The sequence below is a fragment of the Urocitellus parryii genome, chromosome X (assembly GCF_045843805.1).
Source record: "Urocitellus parryii isolate mUroPar1 chromosome X, mUroPar1.hap1, whole genome shotgun sequence".
Taxonomy (NCBI): domain Eukaryota; kingdom Metazoa; phylum Chordata; class Mammalia; order Rodentia; family Sciuridae; genus Urocitellus; species Urocitellus parryii.
The window spans coordinates 80448611-80472497 of NC_135547.1; the positions used below are offsets into that span (position 1 = coordinate 80448611).

The window sequence follows — 23887 nt, forward strand, 5'->3', positions numbered from 1 at the left end:
TGGAGAAAACAAACATAAAGCCTCACTTAGAGTACTTTAGTTTAAATCACATTTTGTTCTCCCTATAATTACCAATAAGCAGTTCACATTTAAAAAGACATAAGTAGTACACTGCTAGAAAAGAGAAGTGAAAAAATTTTCTATGCCAGTTTTGCTGGCTTTTGTTTTCTTAATAAAGGGTATAGAGCTTAGGCTGTGTACACTGTACTTAAGATGAACAAAACACCCACTTAAGCATATTATAAAACATGACCTTGACTAAATTTTTTATCTCTGATATCTATGTAATTTATAATTTTATTATCAGAAAAGGTAAGTTTCCCAAGCAAAATTTCTATAAATGTTAAGAGGCTAGATATTACTTTAATATTTTAAAACAAACAAGAATGTCAATAATTATTGCTAGAAACTTGTGTTAAACAAATTTGCAAACTTGCTGAAGTTTCAAAAAGGCCCAGGAACATAAACTTGAAAAACTTAAGAGATGCAATAGACACTTGGTAAACATGATTTAGGAGACCCTGAAGTCAATTTATTGGGAAAAAAAAAAAGAATCATAGGACTATAAAACTGTTCTACTTCAAAATGGGAAAAAAAAATCTTCATTAGCAACAACAATTAAGAATCCAATGAGGGGATTTAAGAAAACATAAGTAATAGAGTAGGGTAGTGAATGAAGCTTACTTCAAAGGCAGATGTAGGAAAGAATGAGAAGATACAATTTAAACTTCAGCTCTCTTCTTTCATAAAACCACTGTGACAGACTAACCATTCTTCATTTCAATGTCACTGCTTGCAAAATAAGTCTAATTCTAACATCACCTTTCAATGATGTATAGATTATTAAATAATGATAAAAGTCCAGTTAAACATCACTATAAAGAAATTCAAAAAAGGCCAAAGTGCCCCACATTGTATTATTCACTATGGATAATAGAGGAGGAACAAAAAAATACAGTTCTGGCCTGTGAAGAGTTGCAAAGATAAAAAAAAAATGTTTGAAAAAGTCAAGTGACTAATAAGTCTCTGATATTAAATCTAATTAGAATGTGGAAGAGTAAAAGAAACTAAACAAGAACAGAAATACAGTGGCAGAGTGCTTGCCTCGCACATGTGAGGCACTGGGTTCAATCCTCAGCACCACATAAAAATAAATAAATAAAATAAAGATATTAAAAAGAGAATAGAAATACAGGAACAGAGATAATATAATAAAGAATGGATTGTGGCTCAGTGGTAGAGCGCTCGCCTAAGACGTGTTCGATCCTCCACACCACATAAAAATAAATAAATAAAACAAAGGTATTGTGTCCAACTACAATAAAATAAATATTTTAAAAAGGAAGTAATAAAGCAGAAAGATATAAAAAAAAATCACATATCAAGTAAGTTCAAATTAAGTGCACACAATTTAATCACCATTTAGGTAACAGTAATGGGAGAGGGGAATAAAAATGTTCCATTTTGAATCAGTCCTTCATCTTAAAAATTAAAGTAAAAATGAAGGGGTTCTCAAGTACACTATAATAGTAGGAACCAAATTTGCAATAAAAGCAGGGACAAATACCAAGAAATCCTTTGTGATAAATATCAAAACACATGCTTGTACCCTTTACAGAGGACCAATTTTCAAATTTTATTAAAGTACTGGCAAAGGTGAATGAAATTCTAAATATTAACCTAGGAAGAAAATTAACATTTCTTGAATACCTACACCAAGTTTCTCTGTTCCAAGCACTAGCTCCTTATTTAGGACTGCCATTATCTCTCCTACCTGAAGGATCTTAGTATCATTATTTTAACATTCATTTTTTCCTCTTCTCCACTCTATCTTCCACAATGGTACAAAAAATAATATTTTTAAAATGTAAATCTGATGTCTTTTGCTTGAAATTCCTACACAGATCCTACAGCCTATTATAATACAATGTACAAAACTCCTTAAAAAAAAAAAAAAGACAGGTTCATGCTGTGTTGTTCAGACATGGTTTGAACTCTAAATAATTCCAGGTTCAGCTTTCCTAGGAGCTGGGATTACAGTTGTGTGCTACCAAACCTGGCTCCAAATTCTCCATGATATGATTCCCACCTACTTTTTAGTCTTTTCTCTCATCTCCTCCCATGACTACCCCTACACTTTCACTATTTTCTGATATTCTTATATATTTTTAATCACTTGATGCTCCTCAAAAGTGTCATGCTGTTTTATGAGTGATTTTTTTCCTGCTCCTCTTAGCCATACAAACATGTACTCACTTCCATTTTCTTTTTTAAAAATATTTTTTAGTTGTTGATGGGCCTTTATGTTTTATTTATTTAAATGTGGTGCTGAGGATTGAACCCAGTGCCTCACACATGCTAGGCACGCACTCTACCACTGAGCCACACCCCAGCCCGCCACTTCCATTTTCAACATCTGTTAAAGTCCTCTTAATATCAAGTACCCATCATCAAATTCTTTAAGAAAGAAATGAATATTCTCCTTTTGGTGCCTGTCCAAATTCCTGTTATAGGACACATAATTTTTATTACATATATTTGCTTAAGGTAAGCTTATCAGAGGGTTCCTGAGAACAGTATCCTAGTTTTATTTATAAATGTAACCCTAATAACAATCAAGGCATATCATAGGCACCCTAAAACATTTTTAGTGTATTAATGAATAAATAAGCTTCATTATTTAGGTTAAAATTCACTCTCTACACCTTTGAGAGCTACACTCTATCACCAATTATTGAGATTATCATTTATTTTTGTGAAATGTCTTAAGAAAAAGTAGGTTCAACCCTCCATCATGTCAGTTTAGGAACCAACCTCCTCAACAAGACTCCTAAAGCACAAGAAGTAAAATCAATAATTAATAAATGGAATGATGGCATCAATCTAAAAAGCTTCTTCACAGCAAAGGAAACCATCAAGAACATGAAAAGAGAGCTGACAGAATGGGAGAAAATCTTTGCCACCTACACCTCAGATAGAGCATTAATCTCCAGGATACATAAAGAACTCAAAAAACTTAACACCAAAAAAACAAATAACTCAATTGGTAAGTGGGCAAAGAAACTGAACAGACACTTCACAGAAGAAGAAATATAAATGGTCAATAAATATATGAAAACATGCTCAATTAGAGAAATGAAAATTAAAACTACACTGAGATTTCATCTCACTCTAGTCAGAACAGCAATTATCAAGAATATAAGCAACAATAAATGTTGGTGAGGATGTGGAGAATAGGCACACTCATACATTGCTGGTGGGACTATAAAGTGGTGCGACTACTCTGAAAAGCAATATGGAGCTTCCTCAGAAAACTTGTAATGGAACCACCATTTGACCCGGTTATCTCACTTCTCAGTTTATACCCAAAGGATTTAAAATTAGCATACCCTATAGTGACATGGCCACATCAATGTTTATAGCAGCTCAATTCACAATAACTAAGCTTATGGAACCAACCTAGGTACCCTTCAACAGATGAATGGATATATGTGGTGTATACACACACGCGCGCACGCGCACACACACACACACACACACACACACGAATATTACTTAGTCAAAAAGAAAAACAAAATTATGCCATTTGCCAGGAAAAGGATGAAACAAGAGACTCTCATGCTAAGTGAAATAACCCAATCCTCCACAAAAATGAATGTTCTGATATACCAATGCTGACTCACAGTGGGAGAGGGAGGTGATCACCGGATTGATCAGGGAAGACTGGCAGGAAGGGAGGGGGAAAAGGGAATGACAAAGACAGTAGAATGAATTGGACACAACCTTCTTATGTTCACATGCGAATATATAACCAGTGTATTTCCACATCATGTATAAACACAAAAATGGGAAGTTATACTCTATGTATGTATGGTATGTCAAAATACATTCTACTGCCATGTATCACTAAAAAGAACAAGTAAAAAAAAATTTACTGCCAGTCTAATGATGCAAAACCCCACATTCATCATACAACAGCCTCATTCAAGAACTTCTAATGAATACTATTTTAAATTCAAATGCCTCCACTTGCCTTTCATGGGTCTCACAGTTGGCCTCACACTACCAATCCACTGTGAACTCTTCTTTAGATGCATTTCTTCATCATCCCTTAGGCCTAAGGCCTTCTATCCTTCTGGACAAACTTTCTAACTGGTTGTCTATATCTCATTCTTTACTTAATCCAATTAAATGATAATCATATTTTATGGGCCAACTTCTCTGATTTATATCATCAAAATTGTACCCAAGGGCTATGGTTGTAGCTCAGTCATACAGCACTTTGCCTAGCACATGTGAAGCACCACATAAAAAAATAAATGTATTATGTCCATCTACAACTAATTTTTTAAAATATCCAAAAGCTACATTCTTCTTTCCTATCTATTACAGCAAACATACTGCTAGTCACATCAGCCCTTCACTCTTTTTTTTAAAATTTTTTAAGTTGTAGATGAACACAATGTCTTTATTCATTTATTTTTATGTGGTGCTGAGGATCAAAGCCAATGCCTCATATGTGCTAGGCAAGAGCTTTACCACTGAGCCACAACCCCAGCCCCAATTCTTTTGTTTTTAAGAATGTTACTTTCTTTCCCCAATTGGACTATCATCTCCTTCAGGTAAATCTCACATATACCCTAAGCCTTATAGATCCCTGACAGTTTTTTAGTTACTGTGATAGTTCTTAGAAAGGTAGCATGGTATAGTTTTTCTTAAAACTTTTTTGCCTTGTTTCTCACACTTGGAAATAATCCCCCCCCCCCCAAGAGCTGGAGATCTAACTCAGGGCCTCTAGCATGCTAATCAAGTTCTCTACCACTAAGGTATATCCCCAGCCACTGGAAATAATGTTCTAATCTTTGTTTGAGAGGCAGTAAATATAAGATTAAGAGTACATGTGCCCCCAAATCGGGATGAGACCCTTGGCTTCACAAATGCTAGGCAAGTGTTCTGCCACTGTGCTACTTCCCCAGCCCCAGACTACATGCTTTTCTGAATTCAGCAGATGTGATTAGAAGGCCAGCTTCAACACAAATTAAGTGTATAAACTTGGGTAAGTTACATAACTCTCCAGCCTCAATTTTCTCATATTGATAATGAAAACAATATTACCTGGTTTTCAGTTGCTACTGGATTGAGGAAGATAATCTGAACAAGCTGTTTAGCCCAAAGTATGATATATCAGAAGAAATTAGTAAGTTAAATATAATTTTCCTTTTTTTTAAATTTTTAGTTGTACACGTACAAAACATCTTTCTTTCTTTATTTCTTTATTTTTTATGTAGTGCTGAAGATCAAGCCCAGTGCCTCATGCATGTGAGGCAAGCACTCAACCACTGAGCTACAACTCCAGCCCCTAATTTTTCTTTTTTAAAGAATGATGGGATAGTTGAAGCACTTTGTGTTAATATGGCATTTGATCACCAGACACTGAATCTACTGGTGCCTTGTTCATGGACTACTCACTCAGTCTCTAGAGCTATGAGAAACAAATATTTCTTTTACAGTTAGCTAGTTTATGGCATTTTTGTAATAGCAACCCAAACTGACTACGACAATAATAATTTCATGAATGCTTACAATATTCTTTGTACTCTATATATTGAATTTTTTTTAAAAGAGAGAGTGAGAGAGGAGAGAGAGAGAGAGAATTTTTAATATTTATTTATTTTTTTAGTTGGCGGACACAACATCTTTGTTGGTATGCGGTGCTGAGGATCGAACCCGGGCCGCACGCATGCCAGGCGAGCGCGCTACCGCTTGAGCCACATCCCCAGCCCCTATATTGAATTTTTTAATTAAAAAGATGGGGTCCAAACTAGAAAAACAAGGTGGTAAGCCAAGGAGGGACTTTAGAGACTGGGAAAAGGAATGAGAAAATTATGGGCCAGCTATTTAAAACAATGGCATTTGGGCTGGGGCTGTAGCTCAGTGGCAGAGCGCTTGCCTAGCATGCATGAGGCCCTGGGTTCGATCCTAAGCACCACAGAAAAGTAAACGAATAAAATAAAGGCATGGTGTCCATCTACAACTACCAAAAACAAAAGGCATTTGACATTTCTTTTCATTTTTGCTCTTTGGCAAAGCACTAAAAGCAATATACACTAAGAGAAGTCTGTAAAGCAGGATACCTTTAAAGATTCAGAGTTCCAATTACAAATAACAGATGGTTTCTTTCCAGATAGCCTATAATAATTAAATTGTACTTCCTAGGGAATTTTTAAACTCTTCTTTAAAGCACAGACAATATCTTATTCTTCTTACTATATCCTTATAGCGCCTTTCAAAGTCAGCAAATAATAAATGCTTATCCAATTAAACGTATTTCCTATAACCAGAAATCCACCATGTAGTGAATAAACTTAAAGCAATCTTCCCTTTTGAAAATTCGAATGTTTGCTTCCTACTGGAAAATTACTAATCATGAGCTATTTCTTGTAAAAGTTAGATTTAAATTTAAGTATAATTTTAGGAAGTATGTTAATTTTACAAATATATATATGTATATACTTCTCAAAAAGGGAAACTTCACTATTTTTTAAATGATAAAAATAGGTACAAATCCTGAAAAGAATACTTCTTGCCATTTAAAATCATGAAAATTGTTGTGGATACAAAAGTTAATAGAAAAATAAAGTAGATACGCTATGCAGTAATTTTAAAATGACAATATATGTGCCAATACAGAAACATGTTCAAAATACATGAAGGTGAAAAAAGTAAGCTGTAGAAGAGTATGCATTGTATGATTTCCACTTGTGTTTGTGTACTTTTAAAGGTATGAAAACAAACCTGTTTCTGCATAGGGAATTTCTCAGTCTATTCAAGAATCTTAACATTCTGTGATATAATTTAAAAAGTCAAATTATCAATTTAATATTTCATAACATGAATATTGAAATGATACTTTTTATTAAAGCATATTTAAACTAATAGAAAAATGGTCAAATTAAACCTTGAGTGGACCTAACTAAGTCCAAGGGACTTCACAGCAGTTGTCACTATGACAAACTCTTGGGTTGGAGATGTAGGTCAGTGGTAGACTAGTTATATAGCATGCTGGAGACCCTAATTGATCCCCAGCAAAAGGACAAACAAATGAAATGCTGTTTTACCTAGAAGTGTTTATACTTGCTATATTACTATTAAATAACAATTTCTTATCTGAAAATGTACCAGAATATAGATGTAGATATTAGTCTTGGCTCTGCCATTCACTAGCTGAAAACTGTGGTAAGTCAATGTCTCTAATTCAAACTTTTCCCATTTATAAAACAAGAGGGATTTACTAGATGATTATCTCTTAGAGTCTTTTCCAAGTGCAGGAAGTCTTACTTTATCACAGTGAAAAGCACTGAATAAACAGGACTATTTTATATGCTGATTCTTTTTTAAATACCTGAATAAACAATTATTTGCCTCTAACAGTGTAAGAAACATTAATGTATATATTAAGGAAATCTGAATTATAATGTTAATTCAACAAATTACTGTCCAATCAGAAAAGTTATTTCAATGATCAACTAAGGTAACATTGAAATACTTAAAAAACATTTAAGTACTATAGAGATTTTTAAGTAAAAATTATTTTCGATTAAGTTCTACAACTTCATAATTTTTGACATATAAAACCTATAAAAACTTAACCCATTTTGTCACATTATCCCAAATGTGGAATACCTATAAAAACGTAAATACATAATAACATAATTACATAAAATTTATACTAATATTAATTAATAATATATAATCGATAGATTATGATTTCTGACTTTTGTTTGGTACTGGAAATTAAACCCAGGGGTGCTTTCCACTGAGTTATATCCCCAGTCCTTTTGTTTTTTATTTTCAGACTGGTCTCCCTAAAGTTGTTGAGGCTGGCCTCATATCTGCAATATTCCTGTCTCAGTCTCCCAATTTGCTAGGATTTTTATGTGTGCACCACCATGTCCAACTGACTTCCAACTTATTAAATCTACCAGTGTCAGTTTTATTGAAATACTCACAGAATTGAAAACTTGGAATTTAATGGATTAATGAACTTAATGAATTTAGAGATATGATGAAACTATTGCTATAATTGATTTCATGAACATAATCAACACTTCTAAATATTTCATCCCACTCTTAACATTGAGCTACATACCCATCCCTATTTTATATTTTATTTAGAGAAAGAGTCTTACTGAGTTGCTTAGCACCTCGCTGTTGCTGAGGCTATCTTTGAACTTGTGACCCTCCTACCTCAGACTTCCAAACTACTGGGATTACAGGCCTGCGCCACCATGTCTGACCCACTTTTTTAAAATAAAAACACTTAATATAAAATCTACCTTCTCGACAAAGTTTTAAGTATACAATGTAGTACTATTAACTGCAGACACTATGCCTAGAACTAGTTTATCTTGCCTAACTAAAACTTGGTGTTCTTTGACAAATGTCTTCCATTTTCCCTTCCTCTTAGTCCTCAGCAACTACCATTTTCCTCTCTGCTTCTATGAATTTTAGATTTTGCATTTAAGTGGTATCATATAGTTTATGTTCTGTGTCCTTTTTTCACTTAGCTTAATGGCCTCCAGAGTCATTCATGTTATTGCATTCAGAAGGATTTCTTGCCTTTTTAAGGCTGAATAATATTCCATTGTATGTATATTTCACATATTCTTTACCCATTCATCTGTCGATGGAAATGAGGTTATTTTCATATCTTAGCTATTGTGAATAATGTTGCAATGAACACAGGATTTCAGAGACATCTCTTCAAGATCCTGATTTCAATTCCTTTGGTTATAGACCTAGAAGTGAGATTGCTGGATCATATGGTAGCTCCATTTTTTAGTTTTTTAAAGAACTTCCATACTGTTTTCAATAGTGGCTGTATAATTCACATTCCCACCAACAGTATACCGTATTCTCCATCTCCTCACGAGCACCTAGTGTCTTTGTATTTTTGACAATAAGTTATCCTAATAGGTGTGAAGTGGTATCTGTTATAGTTAAGATTTGCATTTCCCTGATAATTTGTCATAAAGAAAAATCCATCAACAATGTTGCTTAATTCTTAAAGATTTCATCTGTTCAGTAGAGTTTGCTATGACAAATTCAGAAAATTACATTACTTATAATCATTTCATTTTTCTCTGAACAAAATGTATTCATGTGTTGCTTTGTATATTTCTGTACTTAGTGAAAATAGGAGACCAGGTAGATACCAAGATATCTGCAATGAATACCTTATGAAATACTTGTTGGGTATTTGCTGATTCTTACTTGCTCTATGATAGAAAAGAATGCTAAACAAGACAGAATTATAAAGTATAATATAGATTTATTTAAATTATGAATGCTCTCTACTGGAGATTTCTTAAAAGAGAATCATACTATTTGTTTTAAGGTCTCAGATGTTTTTCTGAGGTGAGGGCAGAAATGTTTACTTAGCATAAAATACATATTTCAAAATGTTTCTTTTCAGTGTTTTATGGAAAACTTATCAAGCATCTTCTCACTTGTAATTATCTGAACAAGTTTATTAAATACAATTTTCACACTGAAAATGGAAATATAGTCTCAATCAGATGACTAACTTTCAGAGTAACAGTAAAACTTCCTTGGTCCATGTTCACTATTTTTAAGCCAATAACTTAAATATGTTTACCTTTGGCAGCATGGGAGTATCCCTCTTCTTCTTCTTTTCTGAATTAGGGTCATCTAATAAGTCTGGCTCAAAAGTATAAAGTTCAGTAAGCTCATTCATAGTAAAATGGCGCTCAACCTGTTGTTGATCAACGACTCGAAAAGATAATGACTGCTTAGTTACTTGCCGATCATATATCTTATCTTCCATGGTTCCCTTTGTAAAAAGAAGGAATAATATACCAATAAATAAAATTCTATAAACATGAAACTTCATCAGGAGAAATATGGTTACTAGTTAATATGAGATGGTAAAACTTCCAGATAATCATTTGTCATGAAGGAAAATTTATTAGAAATGTGGTTTAATTTATCAAAAATTTCATCTGTTCACCACAGATTGCCATGACAAATTAAGAGAATCACATTCCTGGTAATAATTCCATATTATCTGAACAAAATGCATTCATGTGTTGCTTTATATTTCTTTGCGTGGTGAAAGTGACAGCAGGTAGCTACCAGGAATAAATAGAAATAAAAAGGATAAATGAAATTAGGATTTAGGTGAACACTAAAGTTAGAATGAAAAGAACAGTTTAATTCCTTTTCCATGGAATATAATGAGCTATCAACAATCACCATAAATCAACTTTGTATCAAGAATTACTTTGTATAATTTCAGGACAGAAAACAAAAATGCCATTTCCATTACATATATGTAGCATTATAAGCTACAATATAAAGAATCTCTACACAAAATAACAGGAAATTGTTTATAATGAGGATATTAATCTTATCACATACTAAAGAAGATAAAATAAGCAGGGATCTACCAGAAAGTCTTTAATTGACAATACCAGATTTGGAGACAGGCAGAAAATGATAATGCCTGCTCCCAAAGCAGATGTACCGGTTAGAAGGACAAGCTGATACTATAAACCTATTATTACCTCTGAATGCAACCACTTATTTTTAATTTTTACTTTTTTGGCACTAGAGATTGAATGCACTGAGCTGCATCCCCAGCCCTTCTTCTTCTTCTTTTTTTTTTTTTTTAATTTCAGAGAGGTCCACTAACTTGCCCAGGCTAGCCCCGAATTTGCAATCCTTTTGCCTTCAATTTCTGATTAGCTGGAATTACAGGTGTGCACCACTACACCTGGAAAAATGCATCTATTTATTTGATTTTGTTTTTCTTAACTTTGAGTATTGTTTTTTAATACTTGGTTTTATACTTAAATCACCCTAATAGTTTCACCTACATAGTATTAAATACTCTTTGTAACAATTCTGTTGGTAAAATAAATTGGCTTTTTATTTACCCACATTTCTCAAATTAAGAGAAAACTAGTAGCCACTGAAAAACAACTACCTGCTCTTCTATAAGCAAATTAGATTTACTAATTGGCTTTTTTACATGTGGAAAGTAAATGAACTATAAATATTAAACTATCCTTAACTAGCAAAAAATACTAAATCTGTTTATTCATACAAAATAATCTCAAAGGCTTGAGATGTAGCTCAATGGTAGAATGTTTAGCATGTGTGAGGCCCTGTACTGGGGTTCGATTCCCAGTACTGCAAAACAACAACAAAAAAATATCAAGAAAGCTGACACTATAGAAATTAATGAACTGCAGAACAGAAAACTGGGAGGGGCCAAATTTGACTTCTGCTGCTTTATTTATAGGAATGACATATTCAACTATGTTTGCTTCTCAATAGTAGTTACATGTACATCCTGTATCTCTAAAATATTAGATTCATCCAAATTTTCAGTAGGGAAAAGAGAATATGAGTTATAAACCTACCTGAGCTAAGAACCTATACACATAAACAGGCTTAGTTTGTCCAAAGCGATAAACTCTGAATATACTCTGGATGTCATAAGATGGATTCCAAGAAGCATCAAATATAATTACTCGATTAGCAGCTACCAGATTAATTCCAAGAGATCCTGCTTTGGTGGAAATGATAAACAACCGCCCTCTGAAAATGAAAATATAGGATACATGCTTTAGTAATAAATACTTTATAGATATTTTATTTATGATATGACTTTTTGATCCTAGTGAAGTTTTTATATTATCATAAGTTCAGAGAATTTGTTTTCTTTCTTTCTTTTATTTTTTGGTACTGGGGATTAAATCCAAGGGCACTTTGCACCACTAAGCTATTTCCCCGGTCCTTTTTTAGTTTGAGATAGGGTCTACTAAGTTAGTGGCAAGTTATCATCTTCTTGCCTCAGCCTCCTGAGTCACTGGGATTACAAGTATATGCCACTGTGACTGGTCATTTCTTACTTATGGAAGAAAATAAGTCATCTAAGGAGTCAGACTCATGATTTATATTCTCAGGAAGGATCTTATTGACAGAAAATAAAAAGCTTTATTTAAGAAGAAAAATGGATATGATGATCTTATGTATGCAATGTATTCAAAGGGTTTTTCCCCCACAGATTTCTGAGCAATTTTAGAAAAATTACATGTAATTTGAAAGCCCATATTGTGTTAGATACTGTTATAAGCACTCAATATATCAAAATAAAAAACAGTGCATAAGGAACTGAGTGTAGTAGGGTTCACTCATACACAAACAATTAAAGAGTAACAAATTTAAAGAGAAAAAATAGGATACATGTAAAGAAATAGCTAAACTAAAAGGAAGAACACAAAGGGCTCCACGAAGGGTGTGTTTAAAGAAAAATAATTACACTAATAGATAATCTGACATGTTGGAACAAAAGGACTGAAAATATTTTTATAGAAGAATTTGAGAATGAATTAGGGACAGGTACATAGAAATCCAAGCAAATGGTTAATACAAATGATCACTTCAGGGAAATAAACAAGAACACAGCCCAGTACAGTGGTGCACCCCTGTAATCCCAGTGGCTAGGAGGCTGAAACAGGAGGATCTCAAGTTCAAAACCAGCCTCAGCAAAAGCAAGGTGCTAAGTAATTAAGTGAAATTCTATCTCTAAATAAAATACAAATAGGGCTGGGGATGTGGCTCAGTGACCGAGTACCCCTCAGTGACCGAGTTCAATCTCTGGTTCCAATACATATAAAATAAAAATAAACAGGAACACATAAAAGGAAAACTAATCACAATATGTAAATGACTTAAGAACATTTACACAGTCACAATAAGGCAAACACTCCAAAAATTGATTTAGGTAAACAGTATGAAAAATTATATTGGTAAAATGAGCAAGAAGTGATGTATGGATAAATTCCCACCTTAGACTGTAGTAAGGATATGTGTACAAAAACACCAGAATAACATGAGATAAAATTAATTACCTCTGGAAAGTAGAAATCATGGATAGAAAGAGGCTGGTCAAAGTATTGGTTTTTAAGCCTTGCAAAACTATTCACTTTTAATAATAATATGTAAATATATTACTTTGATACAAATAAAAATTTAATTTGAAAACAAAGATAATATTTTTTGAAAGTATAAAAAAGTTTAAGGGGAAAAAAACTATATAGGTCCATTCCCCAGAAACAACCTCCATTCATATCACTGTACATTTCCTCCTATTGGTCTCTTTTTTCTAAGCATATACTTTTTTGGTTAAGTCAACATAGTATCTGTATACACAGATTATATTACAAACATTTCTTTTTTTTTTTTTTTGAGAGAGAGAGAGAGAGAGAGAGAGAGAGAGAATGAGAATGAATTTGTTTTAAAATATTTATTTTTCAGTTCTCGGCAGACACAACATCTTTGTTTATGTGGTGCTGAGGATCGAACCCAGGCCGCACACGTGCCAGGCGACCGTGCTACCTACCGATTGAGCCACATCCCTGCCCTTACAAACATTTCTTTAAAAATTTTTTTATACACGTCATGCCTGTTAGCTACCTCTTTCACTGGATTGCCATATAATAATTTAGTGATTGGTTTATTCTTGGCAACTTATATGAAAATGAGAAAAACTCTGGGAAAAGCCCTCAGCAATCACCATATAATCCCTTTACACTAAGGCTTGTTTTCTATACCTTCATGACAGAAAATTACCATTAAAATGCCAGCCCATTACATTTATAGCACTATATACCAGATTGCAGGGAGACACTAAATTTGAATAATGGGTTTATTTTCAGTTTACCAATCATATTGTTTATTAAAGAAAAATCTAGTACAAAGGAACAGATATAAAAATGAATGTTCTATATGAATTTAGTGTAATCACACATCTAGGAAAATTAACACAAAAATGACCAATTTCCAAGAAAATATATTCATCAATGTTATATATAATAGCAAAAACTTGAAAATAAAAAGTACAACAACACATGTAACTACAATCTGGTAGGGCTTGTTGTTCTAAAGTGCTTGCCTAACATGTGCAAAACCCTGGGTTCAACTTCAAGTACCACACAAAAAAATAAATAAAAAAGAAGGGCCATTCATATTAAATGGGCTATATTGCCATTAAAAATTCAAAACATTATGTTGTGTGAAAAAAAGGATACAGAACCTTCTTAAATAAAATTTAAATTACATTGAAACATAAAACACATATACACATAATGTTCATAGTGGTTATCTTGGTCAGGAGGGTTATGATTGTTTTCTGATTTTGTTTTGTTTTTTGTTTTCTTGTACCAGAGATTGGACCTAGGGGCACTTAACCCTGAGCTACACCCCTAGCACATTTTATATTTTATTTAAAGACAGGGTCTCACTAAGTTGCACAGGGCCTTGTTAAGTTGCTGAGGCTTTGCAATCCTTTTACCTCAGCCTCCTGAGCTGCTGGGATTACAGGTGTGTGCCAACATACCTGGTTGTTTTCTTCTTTTTACTTTTTAAAAATATATATGCATTATAGAGAACAATTCCTCAAAAAGAACAAACTACTATAACTCATTTACTATGAAAGAGATCATTTTAATAGTCTTAATGCTGTTAAGGAAATTTAACCAACAATCTTAAAACTCTCCCTCAAAAAAGAAGAAGAAAATAATCTGGCAAAATTTTACAACATGTTATTGTTTGGGTCTGGAATGTCCCCACCCCCAGAACTCATGTATTGAAGGCTTGGGCCCCAATGCAGCAAGGTTCAGAGATAGGGTTTAGGAGAAGTGAAAATTAACTATGAGGGCACTAATCTTGTCAATAGATTAATCAATTGATGAATTCATATCTGTAAGGACTATTGGGAAGTGGTTGGTTCTTAGGTTATACCAACCTGCCAACCATGAAATGAAACCCTGAGCCAAAACAAAGCTTTCCTCCTTAAAGTTATTTATGTCAAATATTTTGCTCACAGTGATGTAACACCTAAGACACAAGGCATTTAAAATATAAATCTATAAAACCTCTTTAAGAAAATAGAAAAGGCAATACTTCTCAATAAATTTTATGAAGCCAATATTATCCTGATGCCAAATCCAAACAAAGACTATACAAAAACAACTAAATTCAGACCAATATCTTTCATAAACTCCTCCCAACAAAATATTAGCAAATAGCAGCACCCAGTACCATAACTATACATATCACCAAATAAAGGTTTTTTCTAGGAATGGAAAGCTGAGTCAATATCTAAAAATCACTCTATATAAAATACCATATTAACAAGGTAAAGTAAAATAAAACGAAACATAATTGACATAGAAAAAACATTCGACAAAAATTAAACACCAAATAATAATAAAAACTCCTGGCAAATTAAGACTATTGAGAAACTTCCTCAACTTGAAGGAGTACCTGCAAAAAACCTACAAATAAACTGGATATGGTGGTGCATGCCTATAATCCCAGCTACTTGACAGACAGAAGCAGCCTTCTGAAAATAAAATTTGAAAAGGATTAGGAATGTTAGCTCAGTGATAATGCACTTGCCTAGATGCAGCATGAGGCCCCAGGTTTTATAGGCAGGACCGCAAAAATCAAATAAAAACCCATAGCTAAAATCATAGTTAATAAAGACTGAATGCTTTTAAGTTCAGGAAGAAGTCAAGGCCAATCTTAACACTTTGATTCATCACATTACTGTCAATTCAAGCCAGTGTATTAAGTCAAGAAAAGAACACAAACAACATACATATCAGAAAGGAAGAAATGAAACTATCCCTACATATAGATAACATAATGTTCAATGTAGAAAATCCTAAAAAATCTACAAAATAAACTCCTATAACAAAAGCAGCAAAATCACAGACAGAATATCAACACAAAAATCAACTGCATTTCTATATGCTAACAATGAATACAGGGAAACCAAAATTTAATACCATATCATCTGAAATCACTCAAAATAAAAATACTTACAGGTGTAAACCTAACAAAATATACATGAGACTTGTATGCTGGAAACTCAAAAACACTGATGAAAGTAATTAATGATACATAAATGAAACTACACATTATTTACAAATCAGAAGTTTCAATAAAGACATTATTGTCCTTAAGACAAACAGATTCAACATGATTTCTATTTTAATAAGAACTGCAAGGGGCTGAGACTGTAACTCACTCATGGTAGATAAAGTGCCTAGCATGTATGAGCCCAGGGTTTGATCCAAACAAACACACACACACACACACACACACCCCTAAAGCATGTATCCAAATCAGAAACACTTTTTGGTTTATGTTTAGGAGTGATTCATTGACTAGTAATAGTAAGTAAGTCTATCTGACACCTCAGCATCTCCATTTCAATACTGTTCTGTACTCACATCAAGTATGAAAGTTATGGACCAGATCAAAATGCTATGGTGGTATTTAAAAATCTGGGATGCTGAGCAAATCAAAGTTTCAACCATGTTTGACGAATAAGGGTTACTTAATAAAATTACTTCTCAGCCCAGCATGGTTGGCACATGTCTTTGGTCTCAGCTGCTTGGGGGCTGAGGCAGATATATTACTTGAGCCCATAAAAGGTCAGCCTAGGCAACATAGTAAGAACTGGTTTCTGAAAAAGTTATATAAAAATAAAATTACTTCTTCATACTCATGCACAATAATTTTTTAAAACATGAAAACATATAAACAAATGTATTTATTCTTAAAGCAGTCTGATAACTAATAACACACTTTATAAATTAACTGTACTCAAAACAACCCTATATAAGCACTCCTAACTCTATAGATTATCAATTAATACTCTTCACATGACCTAACTGAAATTTCACTAGCCTGAAGCCTTGATTTGGTTCATGACTTAATTAAAATTAGAATTAAAAAATGTCTTTTGTAACACAATATTCCTCATTGTTTAAAATATTAAGACATACATTAGTCATCCTACCATTAAACTAATCCCCTCTCTGCCTTTGTTTCAAAGGCCATGCTTTCATATATTTGTGTTTAATGTGTAAGTATGTGTTGGTATGTTTGTGTAGGTATGTGTGTGTATATATGAAATTTTCATTGCTAAATGCATTTTGATTCTGTTAATCAGTAACAGTTAAAAACAAAATAAAAACCGCACATATAAAGCACACTGTATCTATAGTTATTTAAATATTATGATTCACATTTCTACAACAAAGAGATCACGAAAACTTTGCTAACTTTAAAATCATCAAGAGTCTGTCACCAATGAAAATATAAAAATGGCCAGTAAGCACATAAAAAGATATTCAACATAATTTATCATTAGGGAAAGGCAAATTAAAAACTGCACGAGGCACATCAATGTTTAAAGCAGCACAATTCACAACAGCTAAGCTGTGGAGCCAACCTAGATGCCCTTCAGTTGATGAATGGATAACAAAAATGTGTTATAGATACACAATGGAATATTATTCAGCATTAAAAGAGAATAAAATCATGGCATTTGCAGGTGAATGGATGGAGTTGGAGAATATAATGCTAAGTGAAGTTAGCCAATCCCCCAAAACCAAATGCCAAAATGTTTTCTCTGATATAAGAATGCTAATTCATAATGGGGTTGGGGGGAAGCATGGGTGGATCAGAAGTCTAGATAGAGCAAAGGGTGGGAGGGAGTGTAAGGGAGGGGGCTTGGCGGTAGAAATGGTGGTGGAATGAGATGGACATCATTACCCTACGTACATGTATGAAGACACAAATGGTGTGACACTACCTTGTGTACAATCAAAGATATGAAAAATTGTGCTCTATATAGGTAATGTGAATTGAAATGCATTCTGCTGTCATACATAACAAATTAGAATTTAAAAAAAACACACGAGGTACCATTATATACTTACTAGAAATAGGTAAAATAATTTTGTAAAAATATGACAAAAGTAAACACTAATAAGAATGCAGAACAACTGGAACTCTCACACACTATTGTTGGGAATACAAAATTGTATAGTCACTTGGGAAAACTGACAGTATGTATATATATATATATATATATATATATATATATATATATATATATATAAAATAAACTTACCATATAATCCAGAAATTATCATTCTGCATTTTCATTATACTGAAAGAGATCCCTATACTTACAAAAAATAGTACATGAATGTTTGGGGCAGCTATGATTTTAATCCCCAAACCTGGTAATAATGCAAATGTCCTTCAAGTAGAAATGGCTAAATAAACTGATACATCCCTGCAAAGGACAATTATTCAACAAGAAAAAAGGAACACCAGCAATGACATGGATGAATTACAAATGCATTTCACTAAATGAAAGCAGTGAGACTAAATAGGCAGCAAAATGTGTGATTCCAGAGATGGAGATATAACTCAGGGGTAGAATGCATGCCAGAGGCCCTGGGTTCAATCACCAGGAAGAAAACAAAAAAATAATTCCACGAATGAATTTGGAGAGGAGCGTGAAACTTGTATCTTGACTGTATCTTCCATTTATCAAAATTCTCTACAGAAGGATACACTAAAAAGAGTGAATTTTACTGTATGTAAATTAAAAATGACTTTAAAAGCCTCTCTATACATACAGAAGATGATTCATACCTCACATTAGTTTCATCATTAAATTCTTCAGCCCATTTCTTCCTTGATTGTGCAGTAGTAGAACCATCTAAACGGTAATAGTCAATATTTCGGAGCCATTTCCCCTCACCTGAAAATTTAATGAGAAAACACAAAAAGGATTTGATATATTGCTCTGCTAACAGCTTTTCCTCCTTACTCACCACATAAAAAGGATATATATTTATAATGCTGTATTTCCAGTATTTGTATAGTACCACACATACTTTTCTTAACCTAGGGACAATTAATTGTATTACAAATAAATTTACCACAAATTTCATTCAAAAAAATTCAATTAAGTAGATATTGAACATAGGTGGTGGTTATTGTTTAGTACCAGGGATTGAACCTAAGTGTCCTTAAAAACTGATGCACATCCCTAGTCCTTTTTAGTTTTTATTTTGAGACAGGGCTCAGCTAAGTTGCTTAGAGCCTCACTAAGTTTTAGAGGCTAGCTTTGAACATGCAATCCTCCTGCCTTGCCCTCCCAAGTCACTGGGATTAAAGGCCTACACCACCATGCCTGGCTTCTGAACATACATGAGAATTTCATAAAACCATTTCTTTGATTAGAATCCTTTAAAACTGCCCAATGTAGGGCTGGGGTTGTGGCTCAGCAGTAGAGCACTCGCCTCGCACCTGCAAGACCCTGGGTTCGATCCTCAGCACCACATAAAAAAAAATAAGTGAAATAAAGGTATTGTGTCCAACTACAACTAAAAAATAAATATTTTTTAAAAAATATTTATCATATTTAAAAAATATGATAAACTGCACTTTGCTCATGAGGTATGCTTTAATTATGCAAATGGAGGGAAGGAAGGGAGAATGGGAATTGGAAAAACAGTAGAATTAATCAGACATAACTTTCCTATGTTCATTTATTAATACATGACCACTATAACTCCACATCATGTTCAACCACAAGAATGGGATCCTAATTAGAATAAGTTTTACTCCATGTATGTATAATATGTCAAAATACATTCTACTATCATGAATATCTAAAAAGAATTTTTAAAAAAACCTACATAAAAACTCACGTAAATATGCAAATAGCCAGGTTTCTCCCTTTTTTATTAACAACTTGGTAACTATCAGGTGAACACCATAAACAATGACTTTATTCATTCACTGATCAAGTATTAACTGAGTGCCTGATATATGACAAAACCTTTTCCTGGTTAGCCAAAAATTTCAGCATATATTTCCATTTTATGAATATTATTTGGGTGTTCATATGTGTATCTATGTGTGAGTGTGAAGGTCTTAGGTATGTAAGTTAGTGTTCTGAAGTCAACTTTTAGACAAGTTATGTAAAAGTTTCCCAAGACTTGTATTGATACCAGGAATTGAGTGCTTATGAAATTTTAATATTTCATACATAATCTTCATTCTGAATTTTAAAAATATTTTTTCGTTATAGTTGGACATAATACTTTATTTATTCTTATGTGGTGCTGAGGATCAAACCCAGGACCTCGCACATGTTAGGTGAGCACTCTACCACTGAGCTCCAACTCCAGCCCTTCATTCTGATTTTTTAACTATAAACATACTACTACTATTACCCATCCAAGAAAGATTCATATTTCCATGCTGTAGAGTCTTAATAAATGAATATATATGCCTTTTAACAAATTCTTTAAACTTAGTACATTTGTTAAATAGATGTTTTTTCATATGTTTATGATTTATGCATGTTTTATACTGAAAACCTAGAATTTCCTTGCTGAAAATTCAATAATGTCTAAAAACGTAATTTTACGTTTTTATTCATTCTATTAGGGAAAACAGCATATGTATCTGTGGAAAAAAGAATTTGAGAGAAGAAGGTGGATAAAAAGGTCACATTTGTATTATAATCAGTCACTTCAACAGTATAAATATTGTAAAATATTATAATAAATATGCTAAACATAAATGAATGGAAAATAATATAACTATTTTAAATGTTTTTATTAGAGCATTATAGATATATATAATAGTGGGGTTCATTTTGACATAATCATATATGCTGGAATATAATTTGCTCCATTTCATCCCAAGTACTTTCTCTTTCCCTCCTCTTCTCCCTCCCGCTGTTCCCCTTACCATGCTTACTAGTCTTCCTTCTATTTTTTTTATTGTTTTATTTGGTGCTTTATGGATATGATTACTTAAAAAAGCATTTCAACATAGTTTCCTTTTTGTGATAATGGTGATGAATCTCTAATACCACTTCCATGAATCCAATGCATAAAAACTGGTAGTATAGGTCAGTAGTTAATAATATAAACCTTGGAGTAAGACTCAATGAATTTAATTTCAGTTTCACTGTTTACTAACATTTTCACTTCATGCAAATAATTAAACTCCTTGTGCATCCATTTCTTTATAAAAATGGGGATAATTTTGTACCTCTTACACAGGGTTGCAGGAAGTCACTGTTTGTGCTTATGTGTTAAAGTATTTCCCCTATGCTTTTTTTTTCCCCTCTAGCGTTACAAGATTTCTCAACTACATCATTGACCCATTTTGAGTTGATCTTTGTGAAGGGTGAGAATTGGGATCTAGTTTCACTCTTCCAAAAATAGATATCCAGTTTTCCCAGCAACATTTGTTAAATAGTTTGTCTTTTCTTCAATTTATCTTTTAGCACTTTTTCAAGAATCAGATGATTGTATCTGTGTGGGTTTCTATTTGTGTGTTCTACTCTGTTGCATTTATGTGTCTGTTTTTATGCCAGTACCACACTCTTTTTGTATAGCTCCATGGTATAATTTGAAATCTGGAATTCTGAATTCTGATCCAAGTTGATATGAGGAATTATTTCAACTTGTATTTGCTTAAACTTGCTTTGTGGGCTAAAATATAATCTATTTCGGAGAAAGTTCCATGACCAATGGTAAAGAAAGTATTTTCAGCTATTGCTGGGTTAAATATTCTATAGATGGCTGTTATGTCCATTTAATCAATAGTATGTTTTAACTATGCAGTATCTTTGTTGATTTTATGTTGGGAAGACACATCAGTAAGAGAGGTATATTGAAATCACCAACTATTATTATATTTGAGCCAATTTGGGCCATAATGTTAGGTAGTATTTTTCTTATGAAATTAGGGTATACATATTTACAATAGTCATATCTTATTTCTGCATTGTTCCCCTGTGTAGTGACCTTTTTTTGTCTCTTCTTACTAATTTTGGATTGAAACCTGCTTTGATTGATATGAGAATAGCTATTCCTCCTTACGACTGAGTTCCATTGGCATGGAATATCATTTTCTATCCTATCACTTTCATCAGTCTGTGGATGTCTTTGCCAATGAGCTATGTTTCTTGGAAGGAATATATCATTGTATCTTGTTTATTAATCCAATCTGTCACTCTATGTCTTTTAATTGGAGGACTGATACCATTTATATTGTTATTATAGAGGTATGCATTTTATCCTGACATTTTCCTTTTTGTGATATTTGATCCAATCCTAATTCTTATTTGCTTACTTAACCATCTAATGATATCTATCCTTTCCCAAGCTCTCTTAGTTGTTTTCTTCTTCTCCTGTATGTAGTATTGCTTTATCTTTTTGCAATGCCGGTTTAGTGGTCATGAATTCCTTTAGCTCATAGTTGTTTGGAAAGTTTAAATTTCTGCTTTGATTCTAAAGGACACAGCTTTACAGATTATGGCAATCAATATTAGCAGTTGTTTTCTTTCAGGGCTTGGAACATACCATTCAATGTCCCCTGGGATTTAGAATTTCTATTAGGATATCGGCTGTTATTCTGCTAGGTTTGAATGTGTACATGACTTGATGTCTCTTTCTTGCAGTTTTTAAAATTCTTTATTTTTCTGGAATTCTCACATTTCAAATATAATGTACCATACATAGGTTATTTTCTGTCTGGTCTATTTGGAGTTCAATCAGTGACATTACCCAGAGTTCTTGTATATTCTGTTCAGTTTCTTAATTTTTTTCTTATTGTCTGAAATTCAACTCATGGACTTTATCTTGAAGTCCTGAGATTTTGTCTTCTGACTTATTTAATCTATTGGTGAGAATTAGTTAACTGAGTTTTTTATTTGAATGAGTTTACATTTCCAGGACATATTTGGTTCTTTTTAAGAATCTCTATCTCTTTATTGGAATGTTCCTTCATACCTTGTATTTTCTCCATTAGGTCATTATTTAGATCTACTTTTAATTCACCGATCACTTTAACAATAATTTTTTAAAGTCTTTGGCAAACATTTCCTCTTCTTTAATATCTATAGGTTCAGTTTTTTGAGGATTATGAACATTTGGTGGCATCTTATTACCTTGATTTCTTATGTTTCTATATTGAGATCTACAAATTTTGTGGGGCCAATCTCTATTTCACCATTATATGAGGGTTTTTCTAGAGATTTTCTTTTTCTTTAGAATGTGTCCCTGAGCTAGGGGTATAACTCAGTGTCAAAATGCCTGCTCAACATGTTCGCTATGAACTGCGAACAATCTCTAGCATCACATTGAAATATGAAAATCATCAGTAACTGTGACCACTTATGAGCAAAAATATATCCTATAAGACATATCAAATGATTAAAAATGTTCTGTACATGCTAGGAACTCAGGAGTCTGAAAAAGGATCACAAATTCAAGGTCAGTACCAACAACTTAGCAAATGCCAGTCTGAAAATTAAAAAAATATGTAGTGGCAAACTGTCCTTGGGTTCAATTTTTAGTACCCTTCCCCCCGAATAAATGTTTACTACAAATTCACTAGTCCCGAGGTGGAAATAGCAAAATAGAAAGTGATACCCTATAATAGGCTGAAAAAATAGTGTCAAAGAAAGTATTATGGATATTAAAATTATATAAAGTATTTGAGAAAATAGGAAGAAGCAGGAAAGAAAAAAATTGAAAATAAGAAGAGACATGAATTGGCATGAACATACTTTATATACAAAGATATGAAAATTCTGCTATATATGTAAAATAGAATTGCAATGCACTCTGCTGTCGTATATTTAAAAAATAAGATCAATTAAACAAAAAAAGGAAAATAAGAAGATAGACACAAGGCAAAAAAAAAAGGAAACATGAAAGAGGGAGAAAGCATACAAAAAAGCAAGAAGAAAAGGAAGACTAAATCCAGTTAATATTAAAAAGAAAAAAACATAGCCAGGCATGGTGGTACAACCTGTAATTCCAGTGACTTGGGAGGCTGAGGCAAGAGGACAAGTTTGAGACCAGCCTCAGCAACTTAGGCCCTAAATAACTTAGCAAAACCCTATATCGCAAAATAAAAAATAAAAAGGCTGGGGATGTGGCTCAGTGTT

General features: G+C 32.9%; 1 protein-coding gene across 6 annotated transcripts in view; it reads right to left on the bottom strand.

The window, feature by feature from the left end:
* Atrx (ATRX chromatin remodeler) overlaps positions 1-23887 on the bottom strand; it is a 217620-nt gene that overhangs the window by 21237 nt on the left and 172496 nt on the right. For all 6 annotated transcript variants that reach the window (XM_026405589.2, XM_026405587.2, XM_077794035.1 and 3 more), the window contains 3 exons: positions 18556-18664; positions 11448-11625; positions 9659-9853 (listed from right to left, as the gene is read on the bottom strand). In XM_026405589.2, coding sequence (XP_026261374.1) covers positions 9659-9853; positions 11448-11625; positions 18556-18664 — 482 coding nt within the window. The remainder of the gene's footprint in view (positions 1-9658; positions 9854-11447; positions 11626-18555; positions 18665-23887) is intronic.